The sequence below is a fragment of the Diachasmimorpha longicaudata genome, chromosome 2 (genome assembly GCF_034640455.1).
Source record: "Diachasmimorpha longicaudata isolate KC_UGA_2023 chromosome 2, iyDiaLong2, whole genome shotgun sequence".
NCBI lineage: Eukaryota > Metazoa > Arthropoda > Insecta > Hymenoptera > Braconidae > Diachasmimorpha > Diachasmimorpha longicaudata.
In genome coordinates, this window is record NC_087226.1 from 4,340,318 (window position 1) to 4,368,187 (window position 27,870).

The 27,870-nt window shown below is 32.7% G+C and overlaps 2 protein-coding genes across 4 annotated transcripts; one reads left to right on the forward strand and one right to left on the reverse strand.

Annotated features, from left to right (window-relative positions):
* Positions 1-390: 390 nt before the first annotated feature.
* Positions 391-23,952, forward strand: LOC135172890 (immunoglobulin superfamily DCC subclass member 4-like). 3 transcript variants are annotated; one of them, XM_064139379.1, is made up of 17 exons: positions 391-1,065; positions 3,486-3,736; positions 4,336-4,477; positions 4,557-4,713; positions 4,795-4,863; positions 5,368-5,594; positions 5,733-5,878; positions 6,620-6,779; positions 8,089-8,538; positions 8,835-9,026; positions 9,346-9,530; positions 9,998-10,145; positions 10,220-10,318; positions 10,752-11,674; positions 12,206-12,310; positions 12,841-13,076; positions 23,818-23,952. In XM_064139379.1, the coding sequence occupies exons 1-16, from the start codon at positions 999-1,001 to the stop codon at positions 13,033-13,035; spliced, it is 3,516 nt and encodes a 1,171-aa protein (XP_063995449.1). In that variant the 5' UTR covers positions 391-998; the 3' UTR covers positions 13,036-13,076; positions 23,818-23,952. The 3 variants fall into 3 exon arrangements, with proteins under 3 accessions (XP_063995449.1, XP_063995450.1, XP_063995448.1); XM_064139380.1 differs by lacking the exon at positions 23,818-23,952 and adding an exon at positions 14,242-19,310; XM_064139378.1 differs by lacking the exon at positions 23,818-23,952 and having other exon boundaries at positions 12,841-19,310.
* On the reverse strand, positions 19,676-26,760 carry LOC135172892 (uncharacterized protein YbjS). Its single transcript, XM_064139383.1, has 7 exons — positions 26,450-26,760; positions 25,767-25,940; positions 25,198-25,400; positions 24,206-24,359; positions 23,863-24,131; positions 22,897-23,112; positions 19,676-22,617 (listed from the first exon to the last, which is right to left on the reverse strand). Exons 1-7 carry the CDS (start codon positions 26,496-26,498, stop codon positions 22,564-22,566), a joined length of 1,119 nt encoding a protein of 372 aa, XP_063995453.1. The 5' UTR covers positions 26,499-26,760; the 3' UTR covers positions 19,676-22,563.
* Positions 26,761-27,870: the final 1,110 nt, after the last annotated feature.

Here is a 27,870-nt window from a genome sequence, read left to right on the forward strand (position 1 = left end):
ACCCAATGGAATCTTGGCGCAGAGACCGCGCTTCGACTTTTCTCTTAGGTTTTAATTTTTATTTACTGAGATTAAGGGATGAAGCTCAGCTCGATCGAGGAGAATTTATTTCTCCTCTGAATAGTGAAGGTTTCATTCCTTAATATTCATCAAGACCGGAGGGACATTTTTTTCATTAACTGGTGAATTTTGGGCTCATTAAAGTCGCTCGAACCGACGGTGGCGCCTCTCATCGTCAGGATCATCATTAGCGTTGGGGTGAGGTCACTTAACTTCGCATACCTGACCCTCTACTTCAGTTCATCCTCTTTGGTTCGGGCATGCCTTGGTGTTTTTCTCACGGAGAAATTGCCAGAGGAAGATAGAAGACCATTAAAAGAAGAAGGAGAGATGCGCGGAATTGCCTGTGTAGTGAATCGTTCCTCTCGCCCTGCCGGACTCGTTTCCATCGTTGGGAATTATCCTCACTTGACACGTGAAATGCGACTGATTATCACCGCAACTTTCATTCCCTAAATCACAAATAAAAAGTGTCAACATCATCAGTCCATCATGAAGAATAATGCTCCAGTGGAGTGTGTAACAGTCACAAAGTGCAGAACTAAAAATTGAAAAAACGTGTTTATTATCGTGTGGTAAAAAAAAAGTGAGCGGTTGGGGCGAGAGTTTGGCGAACGGAACAGCGTGATCGAGAAGAGGGGCTCAAGCGCGCGCGCGAGGGTGCTCGAATTTTTTTTTTCACATTCAGAGAGAAATAGAAGAAGAGGAAAAAAAAAACAGAGTAAAATACCCAAAGAATGTGAATTTAAACGTCGTCGGGGTAGTGGATTGCACGAGCTGAGGATGAAACACCAGAAGATGAGGCACAAATGAAATAATAATTTTGTTGTGGTCCGGGCACGTGTTGAGAGGACATTAACAAAAGTGATAAGTGTGTTTATTTATTTTGTTAGGCTAAATTCTCCCATTGAGGATTCAGCACCGATGAGCCCGGATATATGGCGGCGCGGGTGCTTTTACTCGGCATTTTGTTTACGGAAGTACTCGAACCCCTTTGCGCCGCAGGTATTTTGGTTTAAATGTTTATGATATATTTCATTGCAGTTTGATCATCTCAGTCGGCGTCAGTTGAGGAACAAATCATGTTATGCTGTGTAGTTCACGTTTTTTGGGGAATTTCCTCGCCCACGCGAGTTGGAGATGGAGGAAAATGATTTTTTTTGTCTTGCGAATTGGCCCGGTGGGTTAATATTTATTCGTTGCGTCACGCAACTGCGAATCGATCGGGGAACAGGACAACCTGTCATTCAAACAATGATGAATGTTGGGCTGTTGTGGTGGAATTGGAGGAGAAAAATGGGCCGTGTACATATTTCATGGTGAGGTGATAACGCGACAGCCAGTGGTAACAATGCGGAATGAAAATGTACAACAAATTTGGAGAGTTTTGGTTCAAGGACTTGGACGGTTTTTTTGGGGAGACGAAGTTCTAGGTTCATTTTGGTTCAGCAGCACATTTTTCTTCGTCGATGGAATTTCATTGGTGCACTTGTGAGGAATAATTGGTCTAAGGATAATTGGAGAATTGAGAATTGATTTCAGAGGTCATGGCTTGAGGGTTTTGGAATTTTTTAATGACGAAAAAGGATTTCAGGGAACCGTAATGATTTTAGGAGATTTTATTCAGCTTCTGAAGATTTGAATTTATCGAGGATTGCAATCCCATTAACATTTTCTTCCAGCATCTTCTTTTGTTTGATAATGATATCTTATTGTTGTCTTAATGGGAATGGGGAATAATTATTTTGCAGGGAATTGGATAATTGATTGAAAAGGTCTCCGGATCGGGGGTTTTGGGATTTTTAACGTCCAAGAAATCATAATGATTTTGAAAAATGTCCTTCAATCTTTGAAGATTTCTAATTATCGAGAATTTGAATATTTGAGTATCATCATTCTTTTACCAGCCCCATATTTTTTTTCTTCGTTGATGGTATTGTAGTCTTGTATTTATTGCAATGGGGAATAATCATTTTGAAGGGAATTGAACAATTGATTTGAGAAGTCCCTGTCTTGAAGGTTCTGCGATTTTTAACGCCCAGTACTAAAATCGGAATGATTTTTAACAATGAACTTCAATCATTCAAGATTTCTAATTATCGAGAATTTGCACCCCATTTGATTATCTTCATGTTTTTTGGAGCGCCATATTTTTCTTCTTCACTGAGGGTATTCTATTGTTATATTCGTGTTAATGAGGAATAATCAGTTGCAACAAAGTTGCACAATTGAGTCAAGATTTCTACCCAAGACTGTCTTAAAAATTCCGAAATTTTCTAATGACTTGAAAGGATTTCAGGGAATCGTCCTGAACTTTGTCTACTTCATTTCAATTGTTCGAAATTTCTCATTATCAAGGATTTCACTCTCATGTTATCCTCACCATTTCCTTCGCAGCATCATATCGTTCTTCTTTTTTTAATCTTCAACTTTTCGTCTCATAACTCCATTCGTGCAAGCGAGGAACAATCATAATCATTAGATAAAAATATACACCAAATGTCACAAATTCTATTTCAAGGATTCTGGAATTTAGGAGAATTTCAAGTGATTTCACGAAGCCCTTGATGATTTCAAAGAATTCCCTTTAGCCCTCCCGAGTTTTCTGAAGATCTTGTGGTCCAAAGAACTTTAATACACATTGTACACAATTATTTATCCCCAGCATCATATTTTTTCTTCTTTAACTCTCCTTCATTCTTCTATCCATGGTTTATTCATGTCAGCGTGGGCTGATCACTTCGAAAAGAACATCTATAAGAGTATTTGGAGAGCCGTATACTTTAAGGATTAAGGATTCTGGCATTTTCTTTATGGATTTCATAAGTTTTTTGTTTCATTGTGGTGATAAACAAATCCAGAAAGATCCAGTGCTTTTTCTGAACCATTCGATTCAATTTCTACTGAAGTTTCCTTGAACTTTTATTACAATTGTTTCAGCTCCTTTGAAATGTTATGGAGAGAAAACAAACCAATTTGCAATGGAAAGTGTTGGACTTATTTATATTTGTTCCACATTATAATATCCTAGATAAGCAAATTAGGAAAAAATATATCGAAGAAACGTAGAATTTCGAATGTAACATTCGTAAATTTGCTATTCAAATGAACAAATGTATATATTATTTAAATAATTCATTATTTTAGTTTATCAGTAGATAAATATTTGTTTGCCAAGGTCGAGAGAATCGACATATTTTTGGACAAAATTAGTGCAGAAATTTATTAAAATACTCCTGTATAATTTCGATAGGACTAGAATAGAATTTTTATGAATTTCTAATCGTCATTCAATCGAATTTCTAAGAGAAAGCGCTCGGTTTTTCTATTAAATTTTGGTCAGACGTGTCTTGCACCAATGATTTTATTCGTGACCGGAAATATTCATTAGAATGGAAACTATAATTGAGAATATTTTTCAACAGGTGTTAAAGGCCCTAATAATCTGCATGGCAAAAATGGGCCTAAGGGAGAAGGCGTGGACCTGCGTTTTGGAAAAAATTCAGGTCTAACGCTGCGAATTGAACCGAGTGGTGATATACTATTGGGAAAACGTGGTACTACTTTAAATTGTTTAGCTAACAATATTACGTGGCTCTATAATGATGAACCGGCACCACCTTGTGGTGTCACTCGATGTGGATTATTGGACGATGGCTCATTGCATTTTTATAAGGTAAAGAATTACATAAAAATTGCGAATACAACCGAACGATGTAACTGCTCTTTCTTTATGAGACAAAGTAGGAGAGAAAATTCAGCGAATTTGAAAAAAAATTGGTAAAAATTGTTTTGAAAATGCAATTGGAGTTTATTTTTCGACAAAATTCACAAAACGCGCAAAAATGCGACTCAGTTATCTTACAGTTTTTTTGAAATTTGAACCAATCACGTCTTTCGAAATTCTCTAGACCTACATTCATTCCCTTCTTCATCCCTTTTCAAACTCATTTTTAGTTGATAACGGATATAAAAACATTCATTTATTGATGTTTCCTCCCTTATTTTGGTGTTTTTTAAAAACATTTCTTAGGTATTTTTTTCTCGGATTCATTTGCAATTTGATATGTTTATCCTAGAGGTTTTTCATCTGACCCTTATTGTATTGAATATACATATATATATTTTTTAAAACTCCGTTTTCCCCAGATTTAAACCTGAGCTCGTAAAAATTTCCAAGGAACTAATAAAACGACGAAACAATTTTTCCGGTGAATTTTTTCTCGTATAAATTAGTAACAGTAATCCTGATTCGTTTCTCTGATTTTCTCACAGAAACAAAATTTACAATTGGTACAAAAGTCAAAAGGAGGGACTGGCAGTGGCACTAAACCACCTGAGAAGCACGTGTACCGTTGCATTGGTCACACCAGCGGTGGATCGTTACGATCATCACCAATTACTGTACAAATTGCTGGTATGTATACTAGAATAATATCCAACTGGAGCACCGAGAGTGCATTGTCAGGTGAATTAATAACAGACTGATTTTTCAGAGCTTGGACATACGTTCAGAAAATCACCCAATGATTTGACGATTGTGGAAGGTGAAATCGCTAGATTCACATGTCTAATTGACAGTGTACCGTTTCCTCCAAACATTACCTGGCAACATAACGGAGAACCTGTATTAACGGATCACAATAATACTAAGTACGTTTCTCTTAATGATCAAGGAATTTGTGTTCATTAGTGATGAGGATTGCTAGATTTTTTGTATTTCAATTTTTTCAGATATTTCATGGTACCACCGGGTGTTCTTTATATTAGCGCTACAAAGTCCTCTGATGCTGGTTCATATAGGTAACACCGATTATTTATATATTTGTTGTAGATGATAACAATGATTGTATCGAAAAATAGGGAACAAAAAATTTCGAAAATTATAAGTTAATGTCCAGGTAATAATTTAATGGTGAAAAGGTATATCTTTGGAAGAATTTTAAAAAAACGAGCGCTTCAACTAAATAATTTCTTTGGAATTTGTCAAGAATTTTATAGAAATCGTCGATCATAAATTTTTAAAGGAAGTTTCTCGATTTCTCTTAAATTTATTGCATTTTTTAAATAAAAAATAGAATCATTATGATTTTGTATTGGTAAGTGAATTCAATGATTCATTCCCAATGTGGTTGGCCAACATTGCGCTGACATTAAAATTTTCATTTTTTTTTCTGATTATCTTCTCTTCCAACAAAACTTCTCTCACATAAACCGAGCTTATTAAATTGAATTCCTCTTTACCTGTAATTAAATTAAGTTGTACTGAATCTCATAATTCACATAAGCTGAAAATTTTCTTCGCAGATGTGTGGCAACAAACGATTATATTAAAAAGACCAAAAGGAGCAAAGAAGCAAAACTGACTGTTGTATCGAGATTGGAAACTGATAAGCCTCGAACAGCAGGATTACTTTATCCACAAATTTCCTACAATCATTCGTTATTGAGCGGATCGAGCCTAAAGATTATTTGCGCTGCCAGTGGCTATCCACCACCTTCAATCATCTGGTCTTTTCTACCCAAATACCCAGGTAACATTTCAAATAAAATATTTCCAGGATTTCTCTAACTCAGTATCTCAATTAACAACACTCTGCTACATTTTTTTTGTGATCAATTTTTTTTTCTTTCCGTCGCAATTAATTTTTGATCTCACTTTTGCATCTCAGACGGAAGCAGCACTCTGCAGAATCGCATTCTTCTCAACTCCACAACTGGGATCAGTGTACTCACATTGAAGAATGTCAGCATTTATGACGCTGGTACTTATCTGTGTTCCACGAAAAATGCAGTCAGCAATGGATTGGAGGTTCAGGTATTGTGATAAGTTTTTGCTCACTCGTGTTAATATGAACTTGAAATAAGTGAAAAATTTGCCTCGAGGGAATTTCGGAGAGTAATTTTTTTTGTAATTCAGTGTCTCAATATTTTGAAATAATATTTATTGATATCCATATACATCACGCATATAAATTTATGTTATAAACACTTACACGTATTTCAATGGCTAAGGGCATTCGGGCTGTTCATAGTTGCAAGAGATATTCTAACGAATAAAATACACCGTTAAAATCAAAAACACATAAACAATTAATTTTAAATTCGTTACTCTAAGAAATTAATTGTGATGAGTGGCCAGTTTTTATTAAGTAACTCGAAGCCTAGGAGGGACGGCACGATTTTTGGGTACAACCTTTTTTGTAATTAGTAGTTCGCACGAAATTATTCTGATTTCTATTTTTTTTATCATTAAGAATTTTTGTATTCGTGAATGAAATGGTAAGGTGGTTTTAATTTGTCGGGACTATCAGTTTGTTTTCAATGAATATTTCGAAATTCAGGAAAAATAAAAAGTTCATTACTTTTGTTATTACGAAAAATTCGTTGTCTCTTCAAGATCCGCATATATTTTTCAAATATATATGCGGGTATTTCTTAAAAATATATAGATTAAAAATATAGATAAATATAGATAAAAGTTCAACTGGTGGACCGACTTTTCAAGAACATTTCGTTGATCCTTTTACAGAATTTAGAATTATTTATCAATTTACAGAATATTACTGTTGATGTATCGGTTCCACCAACACTGATAAAAAAACCGGTCAATCAAATTTGTCCCAATGGAAGGACTGCGAGATTCGAATGTCAAGCGCAAGGAACCCCTCCACCTGAAATTTATTGGCTCAAAGATTCCGAGAATATTGCTATGAATGGTGAGTAATAAATTAAATACCACTCCATACGTAACTGCCACGTGAATTATATTCTGGAGCCGAAGATGGATTACAAATACCACTTGAGTATTGTTAGCCCAGGCACACCTTGAGAAATTAATCAAACATTTGAATATCGAATTCCATGATTATTTGCCGGAAAAACAGTTTCTCAGCACTATAACCATTATTTATGTTATAAAAAAAATGAGATTCGACAATTCACAAGATGCTGCTAATAATAATAAACCTTGAGAACAGTATATGTTTCGTCTGCAATAATCCCTTAAATTCTGTCAAAAGTAAAACAGTATGTAACATACGTACATTTCATATATTCATTCTCTATCAATAATAGGTGATTTATATATTTACAAAAATAATAATTCATGGTAAAGTCGTCCAACAAAAGACTGTGATTGAAGACTTTTCAGATCGTAAAATTGAATTGTCCAATGTACGTTAGCCATTCAGGAACTTTTTTCATATAATACGAATACTTGAACATTCTCAAGAAGATGAGAGAGTAAATAAAGCGAGCGAGGAGGGGGGGGGGGCAGGCCTTTGGGGGATGGCTCGCATAGCGAAAAAGACAGAAAGCTCCCAGTCAATAATATGGAATATGAAAAGGAGAAGAATTTTTTTTCACTGAAATGTTTATTTCAGTGGAGAATATTCTGAAGCAAATCGTCCTGAACCAAAAAAATCGCACATTATTAAATTGCGAGATAGAAATGATTTCGGTTAAAAATAGAGACCATTGGCATGTGAATATTCAACATTTCAATATTTAGGATTTTCAGTGTTTTTTTTCAGTAAGGAAATATCGACCTCTACAATTTACGACGAAAGTATCTCTCAAGTCAATTTAGTTCTGGAATATTTTTTTCTTCAGTTGCAATTTGCTGTGATATTACTCTAATTATCAGATTTTATTCAAGATTTATTGATGTTGTAGTATTGACTAACCAAAATGAGAGGTATGATGATGAACAAATAGGCTTTATTTTCGCCACGGAGTTAAACAATCACTTGTTTGTAACACTTGATACTATTTGTACGGGAAAAATTAAAGCGTAAAGATCATTCACGATTTTTTTTAATCAAATAGACCTTTCTCACGAAACATTATTAATTAATAACGTGCTTCTGATTGATATTCCGTCCCAAGAATTACTAAAATTGAATTAATTTCTCACGGACTAAAAAGAATGAGAGTGGAAATAAAATTAAAAAAGTGGTGAAAATTATCCTGCAATTCATGAAGTAATCGATTTTCAGTTGTAATAATTTTGAAAATTGTACCCAGGACGACGAACAACTTACATCAAAGAAAACAACAAAGTTGAACTGGCGATATCAGCAACTGTACCATCAGACTCTGGTATTTATCAGTGTGTAGCGGTGAATTCAGCCGGTGAAATTTGGGCTGCTGGTCGGCTCCAAGTTAATGCATCTCGCAACAGTCCAGCTACCCCAACTGGGCTCAAATGCTATTCAGATTCACCATTTAAAATTGAAATTTCATGGATGCCACCGAAATCTTTACCATCGACAAGTATCACCGCGTATACCGTTCACTATAGTCCAGCCGAAGGGGGTAAAGAGGAAGTGTGCCCTGAACCTGGTAATTCAACATCGGTAGAGGTCACAAAATTACTTGAACCGTATACCAATTATTCTTTTTACGTTCGGGTATGGAATAATCATGGAGCTAGTGATCAATCGGAACCGATTGTTTGTGCTACTGCACCAAGTGGTGAGTCTTTGACGGTCATGTGGACAATTTTCCTCAAAAAATCTGAAATTTCAATGGAACAATGTAAAAATTAATGGGGAACTTTATTGGAATGACATTCAATAATTTGATTTGAAAAATAATATTTTTATGTTTCATAATATTCTAGACAATTTCCAATTGAAAATGGGGAATGAACAAATAGATCAAATACAAAACTTCCATTTGAAAACAATGAATAAATTTTTTTTTATTAAAAAGTGAATTTATAACTTTATTTTGTTAAATATTAATCTATAATTTTGTATATTTTTTAGTTCCAAAGAGCACGCCTAGAGTACACGTTGATATAATAAGCAGTACAAAATTAAATGTAACATGGAAGCCTTTAACGAAGAGAGAAGCTAGAGGCGTTATTGTTGAGTACAAAATCCAATGGAGGCTTCATGAGCATCCATCATCGCGGGTTATCACTGTACCTGTTGATGTCGAGAATTATATTCTAACAGGTATTTTGCAATCTAATTCAGTAGCGGAGTGGTAAAACGAGATAAGGGACTTCTTTTTATAAATTAGTTTTTGATGAATATCTCGAAATCTAGGGAAGATGGAAAATTTTGATCATAAGCTTCATTATGGAGCCAATTGAGTACTATAATATATGTTATTATAAAATGTCCGGTATCTTTCTTAGCTTCGGAGTTATTGCTCACAAACGAGACTCCGAGATGTCAGTTTATCTCGTTTTACCATTTCGCTAGTGAATTATTATTCTCCAGGAGTGATTGTCGATTTTTCCTAATATTTTTATCCGTATTCAACGTCTAGATTTACTTCCTGGATCGCAGTACGATTTGAGAGTTTTAGCGAGAACGGAACAGGGATGGCCGAATATCAGTGAATCCCAGTTGATATGGACCAGCGTTTCAACACCAAATGTTGACATTGATGAACTTGATATTAAAAATATTATTGATATTCATGTGGTGATATTGAATGCATCTAGTTCCAAGGTGAATATTGTGGAGAACATTTCAAAGAAAGATTGTGGTCTTCTCCTCAAGAATTTGTTTCAAGCCTTATTTGAAATTGAGTGGAAATGTGACAAATGTGAATTATACAAATTTGAATAATTCGTAAATTATACAAAGACATACTAACAGCTAAAATTTGTAAATTATTTGTATAATTTACAAATTGTACATATTTATAGAATGGATTTATGAAATTAAAGAAATTTATAGAATTTATAGAATCTTATAGAATTCCGGATAGGAATATTTTCAGATAGAAAAAAATTTATAGATAAAAATGATGTCGGCCACGAAAACATTTTCGTGACAAAAGAATTGAATTTTTTATTATAGATTGATTACGAATTACTGTTTTGAAAACGACCGCCTTTCACGTTTTATATTTTTAAGTTTGAGATTTTTTTACGAAAAATAATTGAAAATAACTCAAAATACTTTTATTCCAGATTAAATGGGAGAAGCAATCAAATACGAATAGTTATGCAGGATTGAAGATTGACGGTTGGCAAGTATATTGTGAAAATATTGACGGTGTTAGGATACTCACTGAAACATTGCCTAGAAATGCTACGGACTATATATTCACTAATTTACGTAAGTACTTCCAATTCATTTTTACTATAGTCCGGTCTGCAGTTCATTATATTTTCAAGTTATCATTTTCGCAGATCCGAATGTTTCTTACACGCTTGGGTTGTGCGCCGAGAATAAAGGAGTAACCGCCGATTGTGTATCGAAAACAATTAAATCAATATATCACGATGCAGGTGAGTTGAAATAAAAATAAACTAGAAAATATGGCTAAATTGATTGACGAGAAAAACCTAGGTCTTTTAAAAGGACTTGTAAGACCTCCATCAGAATCACTTTTGTCAAGATAAAGTCTGTTGATGTTCACTTCATTCATATAAATCACTCCCTAACAATTAAGTAGAAAATAAATATACACTAATAAATGCATATTAATATAAAGATATTAATATTTAATTTTATATTAATATATTAATACATTATTCAACATATATTAAAGATATATTGGAAGTAATTTAAAAGTTTACGTAGAAGAATTCGCGTCGAAAGACAAAACTTATGTCAAATTTTACTAGAAATCTGCTAGAGTTTTTCGAATGTTCTCTAAATTTTTCCCATTCAAAAATCAAAGTTCACTCATCAATATCATTTTTTTCCCTCTCATTATAGAAAATATTCCAATGGCACTAGAAGCAATTCCACTCTCATCATCATCAATCCAAATAACCTGGACATCATTGCACACAAGTTCAAAAAAATTTGAACTCTGCTATCAGCCAGTAGAATCACCAACCGTAGAATCAAAATGGCTGTTAGTGAATGGTACAAAAGTAACAGTGAATAAATTGAAAGCATTCACACTTTATCAATTCAAGGTTCGATCATTTCGAAATGACTCGAGACAACAAAATCAATTCAGTGAGAGTATAGAGTGCTACACAGGTGAAGATGTACCAGGAAAGCCTGAACAGGTCCAGAGTTTCAGGGATGGTTCGAAAATACGTGTTGCTTGGAAAAAGCCAGTTCATACGAATGGAATTATTCGGCATTATTTCGTGTCTTACGTGTCAGATTCAACAGAATCAATGATTTGGGGCAATGTAACAGTACCTGGTAATCAAACTTGGGCAGTATTGCCTGAATTTACATCGGGTGGACGACACTATGTGATGATTCAGGCAGCAACTAGAGTTGGATATGGAAAGCCATCTGATGCAGTTCTCGTTTTTACCAATGGTATTGCGTCGAAGAGTCCAAATTTATCGAATGAACGTAAACCACCTCCAATACCAAAGCCAGATCAAAGTCTGGGAATTATGCTTGGTGTTGGTATCAGTATTGGATTTATTATGATCAGTTTGTGCAGTATTTACTGTAGAAAAAAATGGGAACACTCACGATCACTTCGGGAAACAACTCAACCCCTCAAAAATCGAGTTCTTTTGAGGAATGGAAATGTTTGTTGTGTGGATCGATCATCTACTTCAGTTAATCAACAGGCTATTAATGCTACTATCAACTCTAATGAGATTGAATTGGCTACTTTGTGTCCTTCGTCACCAAATTCAACTAATCCTCAGCTTGATACTAAGGTAAGACGAACATGATTTTTTAAATTTTTTATCTCCACTGTTTGTCCATTTTTGTAAGGTGAAAAGTATCGTGATTTATATTGGGGTTTATGCCTCGTAGAATTGTCGGAAAATTATGATAGGACAACTGAAAAAAGTAGGAATGAAACTGAATATTTTTTCGGACAGTTTGTAATGAATATTGGGAAGGAAGTACTGAAGAGAGAAAACTGTCAATTGATAAGTTATTATGGTAATTAGTGATATGACAACTGTTGATTGCTGTGACGAGTGACGATGTCACAGTCGTCAGACAGAAAATTATTGTATTAAAATTTCTTATCTATTGGAGTTCCTTTCCAATATGATAATGAGCTGGTCTTGGATAATGTTTAATAATATCATAAGATAATTATTTACTACTTTATTTTGTGAAGAATCTGACAAAGTTCTAACTTGAGAAAATGTGAAAGAATTCTCTTATTTAGAGATTGAGTTTGAACGTATCAGCCTGCCTTTCGATCCTTCAGCATATGGTTATTATTTTTTAAGGGAATTCAGGCGAATGGTACAGTGGAGGGTAAACAACCTCTTCTCACTTCGTGGAATAATTCAAATGAGGACCATATGAATCTTCATATCACAGAAAACCCGCAGGTAATCTATCAGTCCCCTTACAAATTACATTTTTCAATCAAGTAAAAAAATTGATAATTAAAAACATTATTGCCATTATACGGATGTTATTTGTCATTTTTTTTTTATTTTTGTCAATATGACATCACAGAGAAACTTATACATTAGATGCAGCAAATGTTTTTTGTAATCAAAAATGCCACAAATGTTATGAAAAAATAATAGCGAAGGGGTAAAAGAGTTGATTTAGCTTTTAATGAGTTTTCAAAAAAATCTGTGAGTTTAAAAAAGGTAATGGAATTTTCGTAATTACTTTTTTGATACGAAAAATGGAAAGATGTTCATTAAAACCTCGCCAATAATCAATATCTGATTGACTATTTGACTATTGGATTCCTTCGCTATTGATTTATTGACTTTTTTAGTACCCAAATAATTCCCGTAACAAATAATACAAATTACTCTTTACGAATAATTAACTATTATTCTCTTAGACTAGACAAATAATTAACAATAAACGAAAATTTTATTAATCACATAATTATTCATAGTATGAACAGAAGCGCAGCCCAACATCCACCAGACAGTCTGATCAAGAGGGAGATTTAGACACAACAGAACTCACAATGATGGACTGTACATTAGCTGGCAGTGATACTAGTTTGAATAATAATCTCGGTTGTATATCGTCAACACCCCACAAAATACCACCAATAACAATTCCTGTGTTGGAGCCCAACGGTTGAACCTTGTCACCTCTATTCCAGGAATAATTAAATCGATAAGAGTAAGTAAACCAACCGATTTTTCATGGACAACTTTGAGTCCTACATAAATGCGATTATCTGCTGGTTAAAGAAAATGCCTTGCGATCAATAATTGACGAAAATATGCTCCGTTAAAGGTGTGCAGTTTAATCTCACTGAATAATGACACAATCAAAAGGAAAATCTGAATATAAGGGAAATCATGAAACAATGTTTATGATACAAATACACAGAGTAACTTAGTTTTTTAAAAAATGAGAGGAAAACCGAAAAACATGAGAAAATTACACTGCTTAATTGTTAATTGTGTACATATTAGATATTCTAGTGTATGATGACAAATGGATGAATAGTTTGTACTTGTTCGCAAATCAATCGCATCAAGAAAAATGAAATTGAATCATCTACAAGAAAATCATGCACTGTTTGATGCATCAGAATAACACAAAAATATATTTGCTCACCATTTGAATTAAAATTTTCTGAAATAAGCGTGAAAAACAGAAGTTGAAAGCACCATTGTACAGACATTAATTGAGGAAAAAATCATATTAATGTACATAGCAGTAATTTCTAAAGAAATTGTCATTGTTGTAGGGAGCATTGGTCATTTAATAGCTGTTGATTGTGAATACGAAGATAACTTCGATCTCGCTCCATTGATATCAGCAATTAACATAGCAGAAAAAAACCTAGTATTGCATGTAGGAATTCCTGGCACATTAACACATCCTGCACATGGTATCACTATTTTCCCGGGAATAATCGACAGATTAAACATTCCACTATAGCCACGGATAACGAAAGTTTATGACGAAATTTTTTTCTAATTTTCCTCGACACGGATGAAAATGTCGATTTTTTTTTCTATGGATTTTTCCTTTGCATCGTGTATTATTCGCAATTATAGTTTCATTCGATTAATTAACGATTTTTGTTGTCCTTGTGGTTAATTTATAATCTCGTGATGCGCTTGATTCATCTTTTCTTTCATTTTTCTTCCTCTGTAGAGTTCACTTCAGTAACGAAGTGGTAAAACGAGAAATGGACTTATCTCTGAGTCGAGTTTTTGAACGATATCTCCGAATCTAAGAGAGATCGCGAAATTTTTGTCATGACATTCGTTGTAGCTCTCAGTTTACTCCGCAAAAAAGGTTCTAATAAAGGTTTTTCTATTTCTCCTAGATTTCGAGATATTCATCGAAAACCGGTAGACAGTCAGAAGTGACTTATCTCGTTTGACGACTTCGTCACTGAATTTTATGTGTGAAGTCATAATTAATAGATAAAATGATTATTTTCATTCACAAGAGTCTCCTGACAGGTAGAAAAACAATTATGCAAATGACACACAATCCAGACATACCAGACTGGCCCATGTTACCATGACAGAAAGAAAAAAAACCAACTCTGTACCTGATAGACTAAGTTATATTACTTTATGTTCTTTTTTTTTTAACTCAACGATGTCAATGTTATTGCAGTACCTCCATTTGTTGTTATTTATTACGTCATTGCATTCAATCATTGATTTAATACTAGATTTTCTTTTCCGAAATATGGCAATAGAACTGTTACACGATTGTTCCATTACAAACATGACTACATTTATCTGAAAGAATTATATACTCATATCAGAAATCGTTGGAGTTTAATTCAATTCAGATAACAAATCAATAGAACAAAGTATTTATTTCATTTACCATAAAATGCAATAGTTTATATACAGATTACAGATCTTATTTTTCTTTTAATTTCTGTTATCCAACAAGCAATGCATACTCCATAATTTAACTCATTCCTATTGTTACTAGTGATTTAATTATGATTGAATGGTTTTTTTAAACTGTATATATCGTTAACTGTTCGTGGTCCATCTCCAGTGATTCTCATTAATTTTTTAACCAAAATCCAGTGAATAATTGCGTCTGGTCATTATTTAATTTCACTGACACAAGTTTTTTTCTGCTTAATTCAATTTATTACTTATTTACTTCGGTGCGAATGAAACCGAGGAATTGATTATTCGAAATTGTTGTAGGGGGGAAAACATTGTTGAAAATAATGAGCAGTATCAAGGTTTTTTTATCAATTTTTTTTATTAATGCAGCGTAAGCATTTCGGTCGCTATGTCTTTAGTTGTCTGGATTGCAAGAGGCAGCTTTCAGGCGCGAAAATATTCAATAACAAATTTCAAGCCTTTTCGTGAGATATTATATGATCTTTCTCCGCCCATTCCATGGAAAATATTTGTCAAAGTCGGTAGATTCGTTTTTTTTTCTCATAAAATTGTTAGGATACGTTTTTTAATCTGCAACCTTTTACCATTAAATTTCTTGAATAATTCGAAAGAAAAATAGCAGTTGAATTGAATTTGAAAATATAAGTTTAGAAACTTGAAAATCCAAGTCTGGAAAATGTAATTGAATTTTTTTTTTTGTCAAATTTTCTGAACTTATATTTTTGCAGCTTTTCAAATCACAAATTCAAACAACTCGTAAGAGGTAATTGGTTTTCAATAATGTAATATCATTAAATTTTTACTTTTATCGTTTGAAATCACTTGAAATTCTTCTGCTCCACAGTTGCTATCGATATTTCTACGTAAATGTAGTAATTGTGTCAGATTTTTTAACTTCTTGAATTACTTCATGCGTTTAAATCATTTCGAAACTCACGGACTTGGAATTAATCATCATTCCACTTGAATTGACCGGTGATTTAACCTTTAAGTGTATCATAAAAATTATGTTAGTTGATATATAATATCGTATAACTTGAAATTTTAAGTTTAATGTTACTATTTTGTCACTGATTTGCGGTATGTATTTTTTCCAATTATTAAAGGCGTAGTGCCAGTAGTGATGATTATAAGAGGAGAAAGAAATGGATTTACGCTTACCAAAACTATTTTTTATTTTCTTAAATATCCTAGTTTAGATCATTTTTTTTATTGCCGAGAATTAGTAATACGGTTTCGATACACCACATGTACAATTGAGAAATCATAGTTCGTCAAATAATTTATTTCAGCTAAAATATCCTATACCGATTGCCGGAGAATAAGAGAGGTCTTTTTTTATTGTCAATTTCTAACTTAATTAATAGTTATTTGAGGATGATTTTGAGTATTTTGTTTAGTTGATAAATGCTATTTTCATTGGTTGAGGATAGGGTCGTCGTATCGAAGTGAATCTCGTGCTTGTGAAAATAACGGGAGTCGCATATTTTCAAGTACAAATTAATGTCGAAAAAAAATTAATCCCGAGCTTCCGTGTTGATTCAATGTTCCCAACTATTCTGGAACATCGTACGAAGTTTTGTTGGCAATGTATCATATCAAATATGCGTGGGATTATAGTGGAGGGAATATGTAGAACGTAATAAACATTTCAAGAGAATAAAAATTTCTTATAGACCATAAGACTTCACTGCAAATATCTCAGAATAGCCAGAAGTGCAACTTAGATTCAACAGGTTTTTCGTGAAAAAAATTTGACACGTCTTTATGACGAAATATCAATCTGCCCGGTAAATATTTAATAGAAAAAACCCAGCGAATGGAGAATTTGCATCAAAATCAATTTATTCACATGTCCTTATATTTTATAGTAATCGATTGAAGATAAGGCATTTCTGATACGGATAACTTTGGTTGACTCCATTTGTGATTGTGTATTCGATTTCAAAGGACTTTAAATTTTCTAATTACGACAGTCAGTTATTACTCGATGAAGAGTATTCTTCATGTTTTCAAATGATGAATTAATCAACTCATACCGGAATTTGAGATTAAAAACTGAAAAAAAACTGGTGCATATTCTCCATTCGATAGAAAATACTACTGGATTATTAGTGAATTTCTATTGAAAAATTCTATTGGTTCTTCACGCCCTTTCACGGTTTGTCTTTCAGAGAAACTATTTTTTTAAATGACAGTTCGCTCTAAGTAAATTTATATGTTGTCCATATGCTGCAAATCTTTATGCTTTTGCCAATTTTCTTAAACTCAATTTTTTTTCTGTACTCGGACGGAAAAATTGGCGGAATATTATTTTGCACAAATGAGTATTTCTTTAAACTTAATAAATATTCGGCGAGTATTTTGTGAAAAATGACATTCTTCTTAACTAAAAGAATTAAATACTTTAGACTGACTTCACTAAAAAAAAATTGAACTAAAAAATCTACGAAAAGACTCCAGATTTTGATAGAAGTGGTAAACACTTTTCCAGCTGGGTTTTTCTACAATTTTTTTTTGCAACTGAGATCATTCGTAGATTACTCCACATGAGGAGAAATTCTTTATGGGAATTGTACTGCTGGCACTGAAAATTATATTGAATGACACGTGAATTTCCTCTGTTTTTGTGAGAAATTTTCAAGAACACTGAAATTATTAGAAATATTTTTTCGTTCAGATCTGACGATAAGACTGCCTTTCTGAACGGATTTATATACTCATCAACTGTCATACCCTGCATTTACTAAATAGAATGGGAAATATTGAATATATCGCGCGTTAGCCATAGAAATACTAAGTATTAATCAATTAATCGTACGGCGACTCTAGTCGAGCGAATATACCTCTTTGCAGTGTCACCCTTATTTTAAATTATTTGTTCAGGGTGCTCAGACATTACTTAATCATCTAAAAACTTAAATGTAGTACCTATTAGGTGATTAATATTTTTTCTACCGCTTACCTCAAAAAAACTATACCTATTTTATACTTCATGCCATTTGAATTTTTTTAATGAATTTTGCGGCGAGATACAAGATAAATTGAAATTAAAGTATTTGTGTAGGGTGAATGAGCTAGCAAGGTTGCTTCATTGATGCGGAGGAATTAATAGTTATTTTTAATGAAGAATATTTCATATCGCTTGCTATTGCGCAGGTAAAATGTCATTGGTGGTAAAATTCCGTAGATAATCTAATCCATTCGTTGGAGAACTCTCCCGATTTTTTTTACTTTGGAGACGACATTATGTTACTGTGCGGGTAAATAAATAAATAGGTCATTGAAAATGCGACGGAGGTATTGACTTTTCAATTAAACTGATTGCGTTATGATTTCTAACTAATGTTAGTTTAACAAATTAATGGAAATGGTGAAGTAAATTGCAACCAGTTTTATTCGATTTCTATTGAACTTTTTTTTATTAGTTTTGCGTCAATTTTATTAAAATGTTCAACAGGAAATAAGTGGAAATGTAAACTATTCGATAGAATTTCCTTTTTTTTTTTTTTTTTTCCTATTTTGTGTACCATTTATTCTGTTGAGATATCTTCCATACAGTTTCTTCAATTCAGGAAAAATATAATGAGTTGTCTTCAAAACTTAGAAACTTAAATCATCAACTTCTCTAAAGAATATTTCAATATCATAAATTGTCGAAAAAATCCAAACAATTCATTCAGCCTTTCCATACAATATTTCCCATGGAATTTTCCACATTTTGCTATGAAAATTTTTAAAACATCAACTTTTGGACATATTTGAATTTTTCCCTGGAATTCTATCATGAAAAACCGTCAGAACTGTGAATAGACGAATGCGATAAATTTATTGCCATTTTTTTGTAATAAAAATCTCCAGAAGACGATAACTAATTAAATTTGACTCCATTAAGTTTTTTCAAAATGATGTGTGGGTCTAGAATTTGCCGATAAATCAACAGAATTTTCATCACAATCTCCTACGAAATGTAATTCATTTTTCTAATTTTTCTACGGAATTTTATCATGCTTAGGAATTTTCATAACGGCTGCAAGTTCATGCTGGTTGCTTCACCCTATATTTAGCGTCTAGCTGTAGAAGCCCATTGCCGTACTAAATTGAAGTATCGAAAATATTTTTTTTAATGCAAAATGATTCCAGCTATCGTTTCTAGTATATTATGATGAACATTTTGTTTCATATAGCTACTTCGTAAGTAGTTTTTTTTCATTAATTATTGTATATGAAGTATCTGTAAAAATTAAAAAACTAAAAAATAGAAAAAGCAAAAAAATGAGAAAAAAAATATGGAAAGTATATATTTTAATATATTATATATAATTAATTGTATTGAAACTACAATAAATTATAACCATACTGTTTAAAACTGAAGTATTAAACATGAAGGAGAGAAAACAAGAGCAAAAGAAAAAACAATACACTAGAAACTATTTAATGATGTTGTTGATCCTTTGAAGTGCAGCATTTCGTTGTAATGATTGAATAAAGTTAAAACAGTATATAAACTGAATGTGTCTGTTTCATTGATTTTTAACCTGTGGGGGAAGAAATTATGTTATTTATTGTGTTCATCGATCGCCAATGAAACTAACAAATTTGATAATTGAGATTTCTTTAGAAATATTATTCTTAATATTGTTTATAAAAAAAATGAACAAAGTGAATGAACAAAGATCAAAATCATTTTCTTCATTCACTGGCACATATCGTTCGCTGGTGCAGTCACCCTAGGGAAATAGATAAATGAATGAAGAAAATTTTGTCTTTCGGATGAACAAATGGGAAATAAATAATTCAGAATTACATAGTGAACATAGTATGACATCAAGGTAGGTGATTATTAATTTGATTGGATTTAAATCCAACACGTATACGTTTTATGCATAACGATAAAGCAAATTTATTATCAAAATATCGTAAGAAATCATAATACGAGTACACATTTCCATAAGACTGAGTATGAAAGATGAGAATTCATACGGATACAACTAGTATTCATTATTATGCGGATTTTACGGAAGATGGCTATGTTATGTAACATTTATGATCACAATGTGATTTAGTTTAACAAAAACACGATAGTGGTAACAATTTTCATGACTCATATTCAACGCCCCATATTATTGACTATCTGACACGAAAAATTTGATCGACTTTTAGCCCGATTTTCTCAGTGATGCTCTGTTAAAAATCTTAAACTTGTACAGGGCCTTGCTGACGATTATCTCACAGAAAGAGAACTAATTAACTAATTAGAGCGATTGGAACTGTAGATCTGACTCCTCCTCCAGGCAATGTATTTATTTTAAGTTGCAGAATCACAAAAAATTCATAACATTTGTTCATTTGTGTTCAATCAGAAATTTAGAATCTAGTTAACTAATAAGTAATTAAGAATGCTGAGTAATTGATTGTTATTTTTTTCATACAATTCATTATGTATGATTGGACTCTGAAAGGACTTCATTAGGATATCCAAGAGTCATTGAAACATTTAGCCGGAACTACACGACACAATCAAATTAAATTTTTTATAAATTATTCATAGAAAATACTCGTAATGTTTGAAAAATTATTTTTTGAATGATTTCCTTAATTTTTCCTCAAAAGTAAACGTTCGAATTTATTTTTCAAATTTCTAAAATACGTTTTTATTTTTTAATATCGAGATTCAGATTGAGATCAACAAATTTGAAATAATAAAATAGTGAAGTGGTTGGAATTTTACGGGCAAATGAGGTTTAAATTAAGTCTCTAATGTTCGACTTCAAATGCTGTCCAAAGTATTTCCACTACTGAAACAATAACTGAACTACTTGGATATCCTTAATATGATTTTTCCTAAATTGACAAACCCTTGAAAAAATCGTAATTCACTAGTAATATTTTTGTCTTTTTCATATTTTACAACAATCCATCAAACAAGCCATCGAACACGAGCAAACGGAGTAAGTAGGAATAGGTCCATAGATGATTTCCTAGTCTATAAAACATGACCAAACCGATCTGATCACTGAGTTGATGTAAAACTGGATTTTCCGATCAATTTCTATCATCGTCTTTAGCTTCCCAATCCTCTTCTATTGACTTGATTAACACATGCTTTATTTTCATATTTCTAGCGGAATGTAATGGTAAATGCACTAGATTAATTACTTATGAATCCTGAAAAATCCCAGATATCACATTATCAAATATCACTGTCAATTAGTTGTATAAAAAGCAACTTCTCCATATGCCTAAATTTTTGTAACAAATTTGGTTCATTATTCCGCCATTATAGAGTCAAAGGGGCGCAATAGACATGCTCACACCACCATTTACCCCCCTTTGGCTATGCAGTAAATATTTCAATAAAAGTCTGCGTAGAAAATTTTTTCGCTCATTTTTACAAACTAACAGCAAAGTCTGGCCTCATATCGTTCAATTCATTTCCAGTAGGCCAAATGTATTTGACTAGGATTGCCTAGCGTTAGACTAATTAATTGAGCTCGTGGCAGCGATGATTATTCATTAAGTACGTACATTTTTTTTTGTTTTATCACATTGTCTCGTTAAGTCTCTAAATCATGGTGTTCATCGATTTTCGCGTCCATGAGCGTGCACATTGATTACTTATTGTGATACATTAAACACGATAAAGTTCAATAAAAAAAACCAACTATTCGCTAGACAATTCCACAGAATTTCCGGTCAATTTTGCATGAATTTTTGAGTAATTCTATAGAAACTGAAAAAAATTCTATTAAAAATGTCAGTGGACTTGAATGGTTTTATAAACTCGAATGTATTCAAGAAATAATGATATTAATAATGATCGAATGATACTTATGTCACTTCTATTCTATTTTGAACGACTATTCTGTAGAATTTCCTCAGCACAAATTTTCCATATTTTTGCCATTCCGTTTTCATTTCCTGTCTTTACGCTGAGAGAAAAGTATCGTAGATTTAACGAAATATATCTTGTTCGGTGCATATTCTTTCAGAGATAAATCGAATTCTGTTGTTTCAACGCTTTTAATGCTTCATTTTCACAGTGGGCTCCCAATAGAGCGTAGATCATTAAATATTCCGTTGAAAACGGGTCATTATTTCATTAAAAATATCTTATTCCATGCGATTCCATTGATGTCGTCTACAATAAGTTTTCAGATCTACGAAAGACGATACATTCAAATAACTATTAAAATTTGATGAAATATTCAGGGAATACGAACCAATATACGATAGATTCGAATCCTCATTTGATCGAAGCATGAGGTTCATGTTTAGACCCCGCAGAATCAATAATTGAAGCATACAGTTTAATCATATAGTTCTCTAAACTACCGACATATTTCGTTACATCAATGAATTATTCTGCTGTCATTATTGATGAACAAGACCGAGTGCTTGAGTCAAAACATAATCGTTCAGTTTTACTCAATTTTTCTCCCAGTGTACCATTAGAAAACTAACAGCGAAAGATCGAAAGTTTGAGCTCAGGAAGTTTTACAAAAATTTTCATGAAAATCCAATGGAATTGTGTAACAAATTTACTAGCTTCTGGGATTAAATTTTCTTCCCCATGATCTTCAAATTTTCGCAAGACTTCTAAAATATGCACAATGTCGATAATATAGGTATTAAAATCTGAATATTCTTCTGTATAATTAGGCACGAAGTGAATTTTTTTTTCTACTTATTTGGATGTGGCGGGTCTTGAAGTTTGGGCGAACATCTTCCCAGTACCACGTAGAAATAGCTGACAGCCCTGTCCTTCACAGAATCAGTGAAGGGGGGAAGACTTTCATAGATACGTAATCCTCCAGCACCTAAATAAAATAATATAAGGTCATCCAGGAAGTCAATTAATTTACAAGGACAATGTGTGTATTGTTATCATTGAAAAATGGATGAAGATAATATAAATTTGAATACTAATTTTGTATTATCTATGTAATTTGAGTTTTGTGTGGAAAAGTTGATTTCTTGTAATACAAGGGAATGTGGTGTAATACGGACAATGGAAAAACGAATATTTTCCCACCCTGTTTTCCCTGTCTCATATTCCCCCACTTTCCCCTAATATTCAGTTATTCGACTTAGCTCACCTCTTTGAGAGCTCCTGTCGTCGGTTTAGGATAATCATAGGTGAACCCGGTGTTGGCTAATTTTCCCGTTTCCAAGTAGAGATGTTTATTATAAAGTAATTCTTGATCGATGTATGGCGATAAAGGACTGTTCTGAATTCCATCCTGATTGCAGATCTCCGCCCATGGACCCATGTGCTTATCATTCACTTCTTCGACTACAGAATTCATATCAGTCTAGCGAAAAATTCCATTATTAGTTATTAGTCCATTAATTGGTGAAATAATGAATGGCTCTAAAGGAATTTCAGATGAAAAAGAGCACAACTCTTGGCAAATCCTTCTCAGCTTTGAGTTTTCCATAGAATTCTACACTGAAGCAAAAAAATCAGTAAAATGGAACGATTTTGTTTTAACTCAACGACTCGGTTTTGGTCAACAGTGCCAATGGAATAATTCATTGATGTAATGAAATATATCGGCACTTTTAGAGAACTGCGTGATTAAACTGTATAATTTAATCGTTGATTCCGAGGGGCTCCAAATATGAACCTCATGCTTCGATCAAATAAGAATTCGAATCTATCGTATATTAATTCGTATTCCTTGAGTAGTTGATCGAGTTTCAATAGTTATTTGAATGTATGGCCTTTCGTTGATCTGGAAACTTATTGTAGACTATATCAATGGAATCGTAAGCAATAATATATCTTTAATGAAATAATGAGCCATTTTCAACGGAATATCTAATGATCTACGCTCTATTGGGAGCCCACTGTGAAAATGAAGCATTAAAAACGTTGAAATAACAGAATTCTATTTTTCTATGAAAGAATATGCACCAAACAAGATATATTTCATTAAATCTATGATTTTTTCTCTTTCAGTGTATGGAAAAGCTGATAATAATATTAGGAAATACTATTTGTTTCTAATTTCCAGTGGAAGTATAGAACCGTAGCTAACCGCAGTAATCCACCAACTTACTTTGGCCAAAGTGGATAATGCAGTTCCCCAATAATCGTGATTGATGTTGAATATCTCTGAGACAATTGCACTTATTGACCCCTGTGTTGAATCTGCTTCGTCGACTACATTGTACGTCTGATCAACTGTGTCATCCCTGTTAGCGACGTGCCACATTGCTCGAACAATGTCCCTGACATGAACCGTGTTCATGTGGAGATCTGGCCCCCAGAGGAGCTTCATCATTTCACCAAGATGTTTATAGACAGCCCCAACGACTAGACGAGGTGCTGAAAAAAAATAATAGGTATATTAGCGTTAATTCACTTATGACAAGAAATACTAATTAATGAAAAGTAATTACTCAATCCATTTTTATCCCCTGGTCCGTATATTATTGCTGGTCGCAGAATCGTGTACTTTAAATTAGGAATTTTCTTCAAGTCGTTTTCCACTTGTAGTTTGTATTTTGCAACGTATGTCCAGGGATCCGGGGTTTCATCCTCTTTCACTGGCGCCTAAATCGTTAATTATATTCATTGATGATTATTTTCTTAATGAGATGGAGAAACGATTTTTCTAAAGAAATTGAAATTAATCTAAAGAGAAATTTGATACTACGATATTTCCATTACGACGTATCAACCGGATTTGAATAATTTATCGCTTTTCCAGTAATTAAACAATACTCCTAATCGTCCTAATAGTCCTAATCATTTAGCAAACAACGTAATAACATTCAGTTTAACATCTTAACTCGTTTATTACTAATTCGACAGCGAAGTGGTAAAACGAGATAAGTTGACTCATCTCGTTTTACCATTTTGTTTCTGAATTTATGAGGTACAAGTACCATTTTTCTTATCTATCAATAATGACAAAAAATAAATATCTCAATAATCATTGACTGATAATTATTGTTAATAAGAGGTCTTAATTTCATTTTAGATAAATCAATTTTTGAATTGTGTTTGTGCATTGTATGAAAGTAAAATTGAATGAATAAAGCGGAATAAGATAAATATGACACAGATATTCAGTTTGATTGGTGACAATTGGAGGAATGTATTAATCCAAAATTTAATAGTTTTAGGTAGCTGGGACCAAGCTCCATTGGAAGCGGTTGACCTGAATGAAGTGACAAAAATCACGCTCATCAGTCTAATGGAAAACACAGGGGTGAAACTGATAGACTAATACCAGATGTCTACTTTCAAAAACATGGATTGCCTGACATGATCTGACCTTTCTTCCCATGATTTTTATGCTATTATTCCTAAAAATATCTTTGAAATTTTTTATATGATAATTGTCATCTGCATTTCAGTAATTCCTTCTAAATAAGTAAAGCTAGACCTTCTCGGATGAGCTCATGTTTCCAGCCGATATCTCTATATATCTTTTAACACCAAGTTTGGCAGCTTGTTGGGCGCAATTCATGCTCAATTTGTAGATGCCCTCCTTGTAAACAGGATCAGTCTGACCACTTTTGGTCTCCCCAGCGCAGTTGAATACGAAATCGATGGGTTCATCACATGCAAAGGCATTTTGGCAAGAACCTGGAGTGCAGAGAAAATCAAATATTTTAATAATCTCATAGGCGCAAAATTTTAATAGTAAGACTTAGCGAATTACTTGGATCATTCCATTAGATTTATACTCAATTTTGTATTGATTTCTGTCAATTACATTGCCATCTTCAATGAAAGTTTCAGTTTTCCATGGAATAAAGTGCAGACACGATTAATTCTATTAATTTTGTTTTTTTTCCTGTGATTTTAATTCGTTTTCGCATGCGTTCATCAAGAAAATCCAAGAAGAACAGTGAAATATTTAGAATTTCAATAGAATAAATTGAGTAGACATGATTACTTCTGTTACACTTTGAACAAATGAAAACAAAATAAATTAGATTAGTAGAGTACCTGTATTTATGAGGTTGGCACTTCGAAATTCGATTATAGGATTTTCAAAAATCTGTCGATGTTTATCATTGAGCCAGGCTGTCTGTGGTGGTACTTTGTCAATGACACGCAGAAAAGAGACCAGTTCATTTTCAACGAGATAAGCCACAAGATTACGTCCAATGAAGCCACATCCTGTACCATAGAAAATTGTTTATGTTCATTATTGGAAAAAATGATAATTTTTTCTATCGGCCATTGAAAAAAATACTATTTGAGAATCTCTTTGTTAGTGTAAATAAATAAAACTTCACACGTAAGGGAATGGAAAATATGGAGTAGAAAGTAGAATTGTACACTTTTAATTTTTCTTATTAAACAAAGAGTAATTGTTGACACAATCGAGTAAAAAAATACTATTTGATATCATTGTCATTGTAAATAAATACAAATTCACTCTAACCAAATGGAAAATATAGAAATCATGCACATTTATCATTTTTATCATTAAAAATAGTATAATTGTTGATACAGGTCATTGAAAAAAATACTAATTCATATTGTTTGTCATTATAAATAAATAGATCTTCACTATCAAAAAATGTAAAATATTGAAGTTGTGGTGTGGATTTGTCATTTTCATTATTAAAACTAATCTAATTGTGGATACAGGTTAGAAAAGAGAAAACTTTTCATAGTATTACCGCCTAACACAATGACACCTGGTTTGCTATGATCCCTGGGAGTTGCCATTATGAATTATCATTTAATGACAATCACACAAAGTGTTATTGAAACGTAACGAGAATTATTTTTGTCACTGTAGCCTTGTCCAACACAGTATCAAGTCCCTATTTGTTCGCTGGGTCTATCCTCGAATGTTGGGCAAAAATTGATTGTTCACTGACGGAAATACGTATTCAGTAAAAATTTTATGAGATTTTGCTCTCCCACAGGAAACTGGCAGAGATAACAAAAATTCCGGCGCATTGAAACCTCATTCGATGAGATTTTTCGATTGCATATCGACATTGTATAGAATCGATTATAAGAGTTGATTCTCGATAGTTGTAAAATCGATTCATTTCGATCGAGTCAATTACTTTGCAGCAGAGTCGATGTCTCTTGGCGTAAAATTTAAAAAAATCGCGAAATCTAAGATTTTTTTAATATGAACACATTTTTAATTAATTTACTTTATTATGGTTCACTCGCGAAGTTGATTTTAACAGTGAGCGCCATCTCTCGGCATTCAAAAAGAAACATCCGGGAAAATTTTTTGATATTTTAAAAAATTTTAAAAAACATACAGAATATATTGGAATTATCTTAAAACATTTGGATATTTGTGAAAAAAAAAATTTTATCCCATTTTTCCAGAAAATATGATTGTGATTTTTCATTTCTACATAAGATATTATATAATTATAGGCTATGAAATTATAAAAAAATTTACAATTGCTGATTTTAATTTCGGATTTACAGAGGAATTGGCCAACATGAAAAAGTTGTATTTCTTCCTGGAAATTTCAACCAAAAATGAATTTGTTATTAATAATGAATTTTCTATGAAAAATAGGAAGAAACATTGCCTTATTTCCCCATCTCCCAATTCTATAATTTTTCGACACAACATTCGTTGATGTCCCTCATTTTGACAGAAAATAGAATGTGGCTCATGAAAAAGGGATTTTTTCCTTGAAGGGATGAAAAAATGCCTTTTTCAGGAGCCACATTTTTCTTAGAAAAAAATAGTAGAAGACGACCGTTTCCTTCACGCTAATCATTCAACACAGATGATCTGAACTGGAAGCAGCTTTAATAAATGAAAAAAAGTTTCTTTTTATTAACGTCATTATTGTCGTTGAGGAAAGTAGTTCCAGCGTTTCATAATTATCATCTGGACTTTCCCTGAAAAATTGCGATATCTTAATCCCTTTTGTAAGTGACAACCGAAAAATTCTCTAATTTTCATTGAATCTAGGTCCAATGATAAGAAATTCAGATTTTAATCTTCGCCTACAACGAAAATATTTATTGTTGCACAAAGCACTGTGTTAAGTTCTGCTTTTATAAATTTTTTTCAACACACGATAAATATCAACTGAATTAAATTTATTTCCTC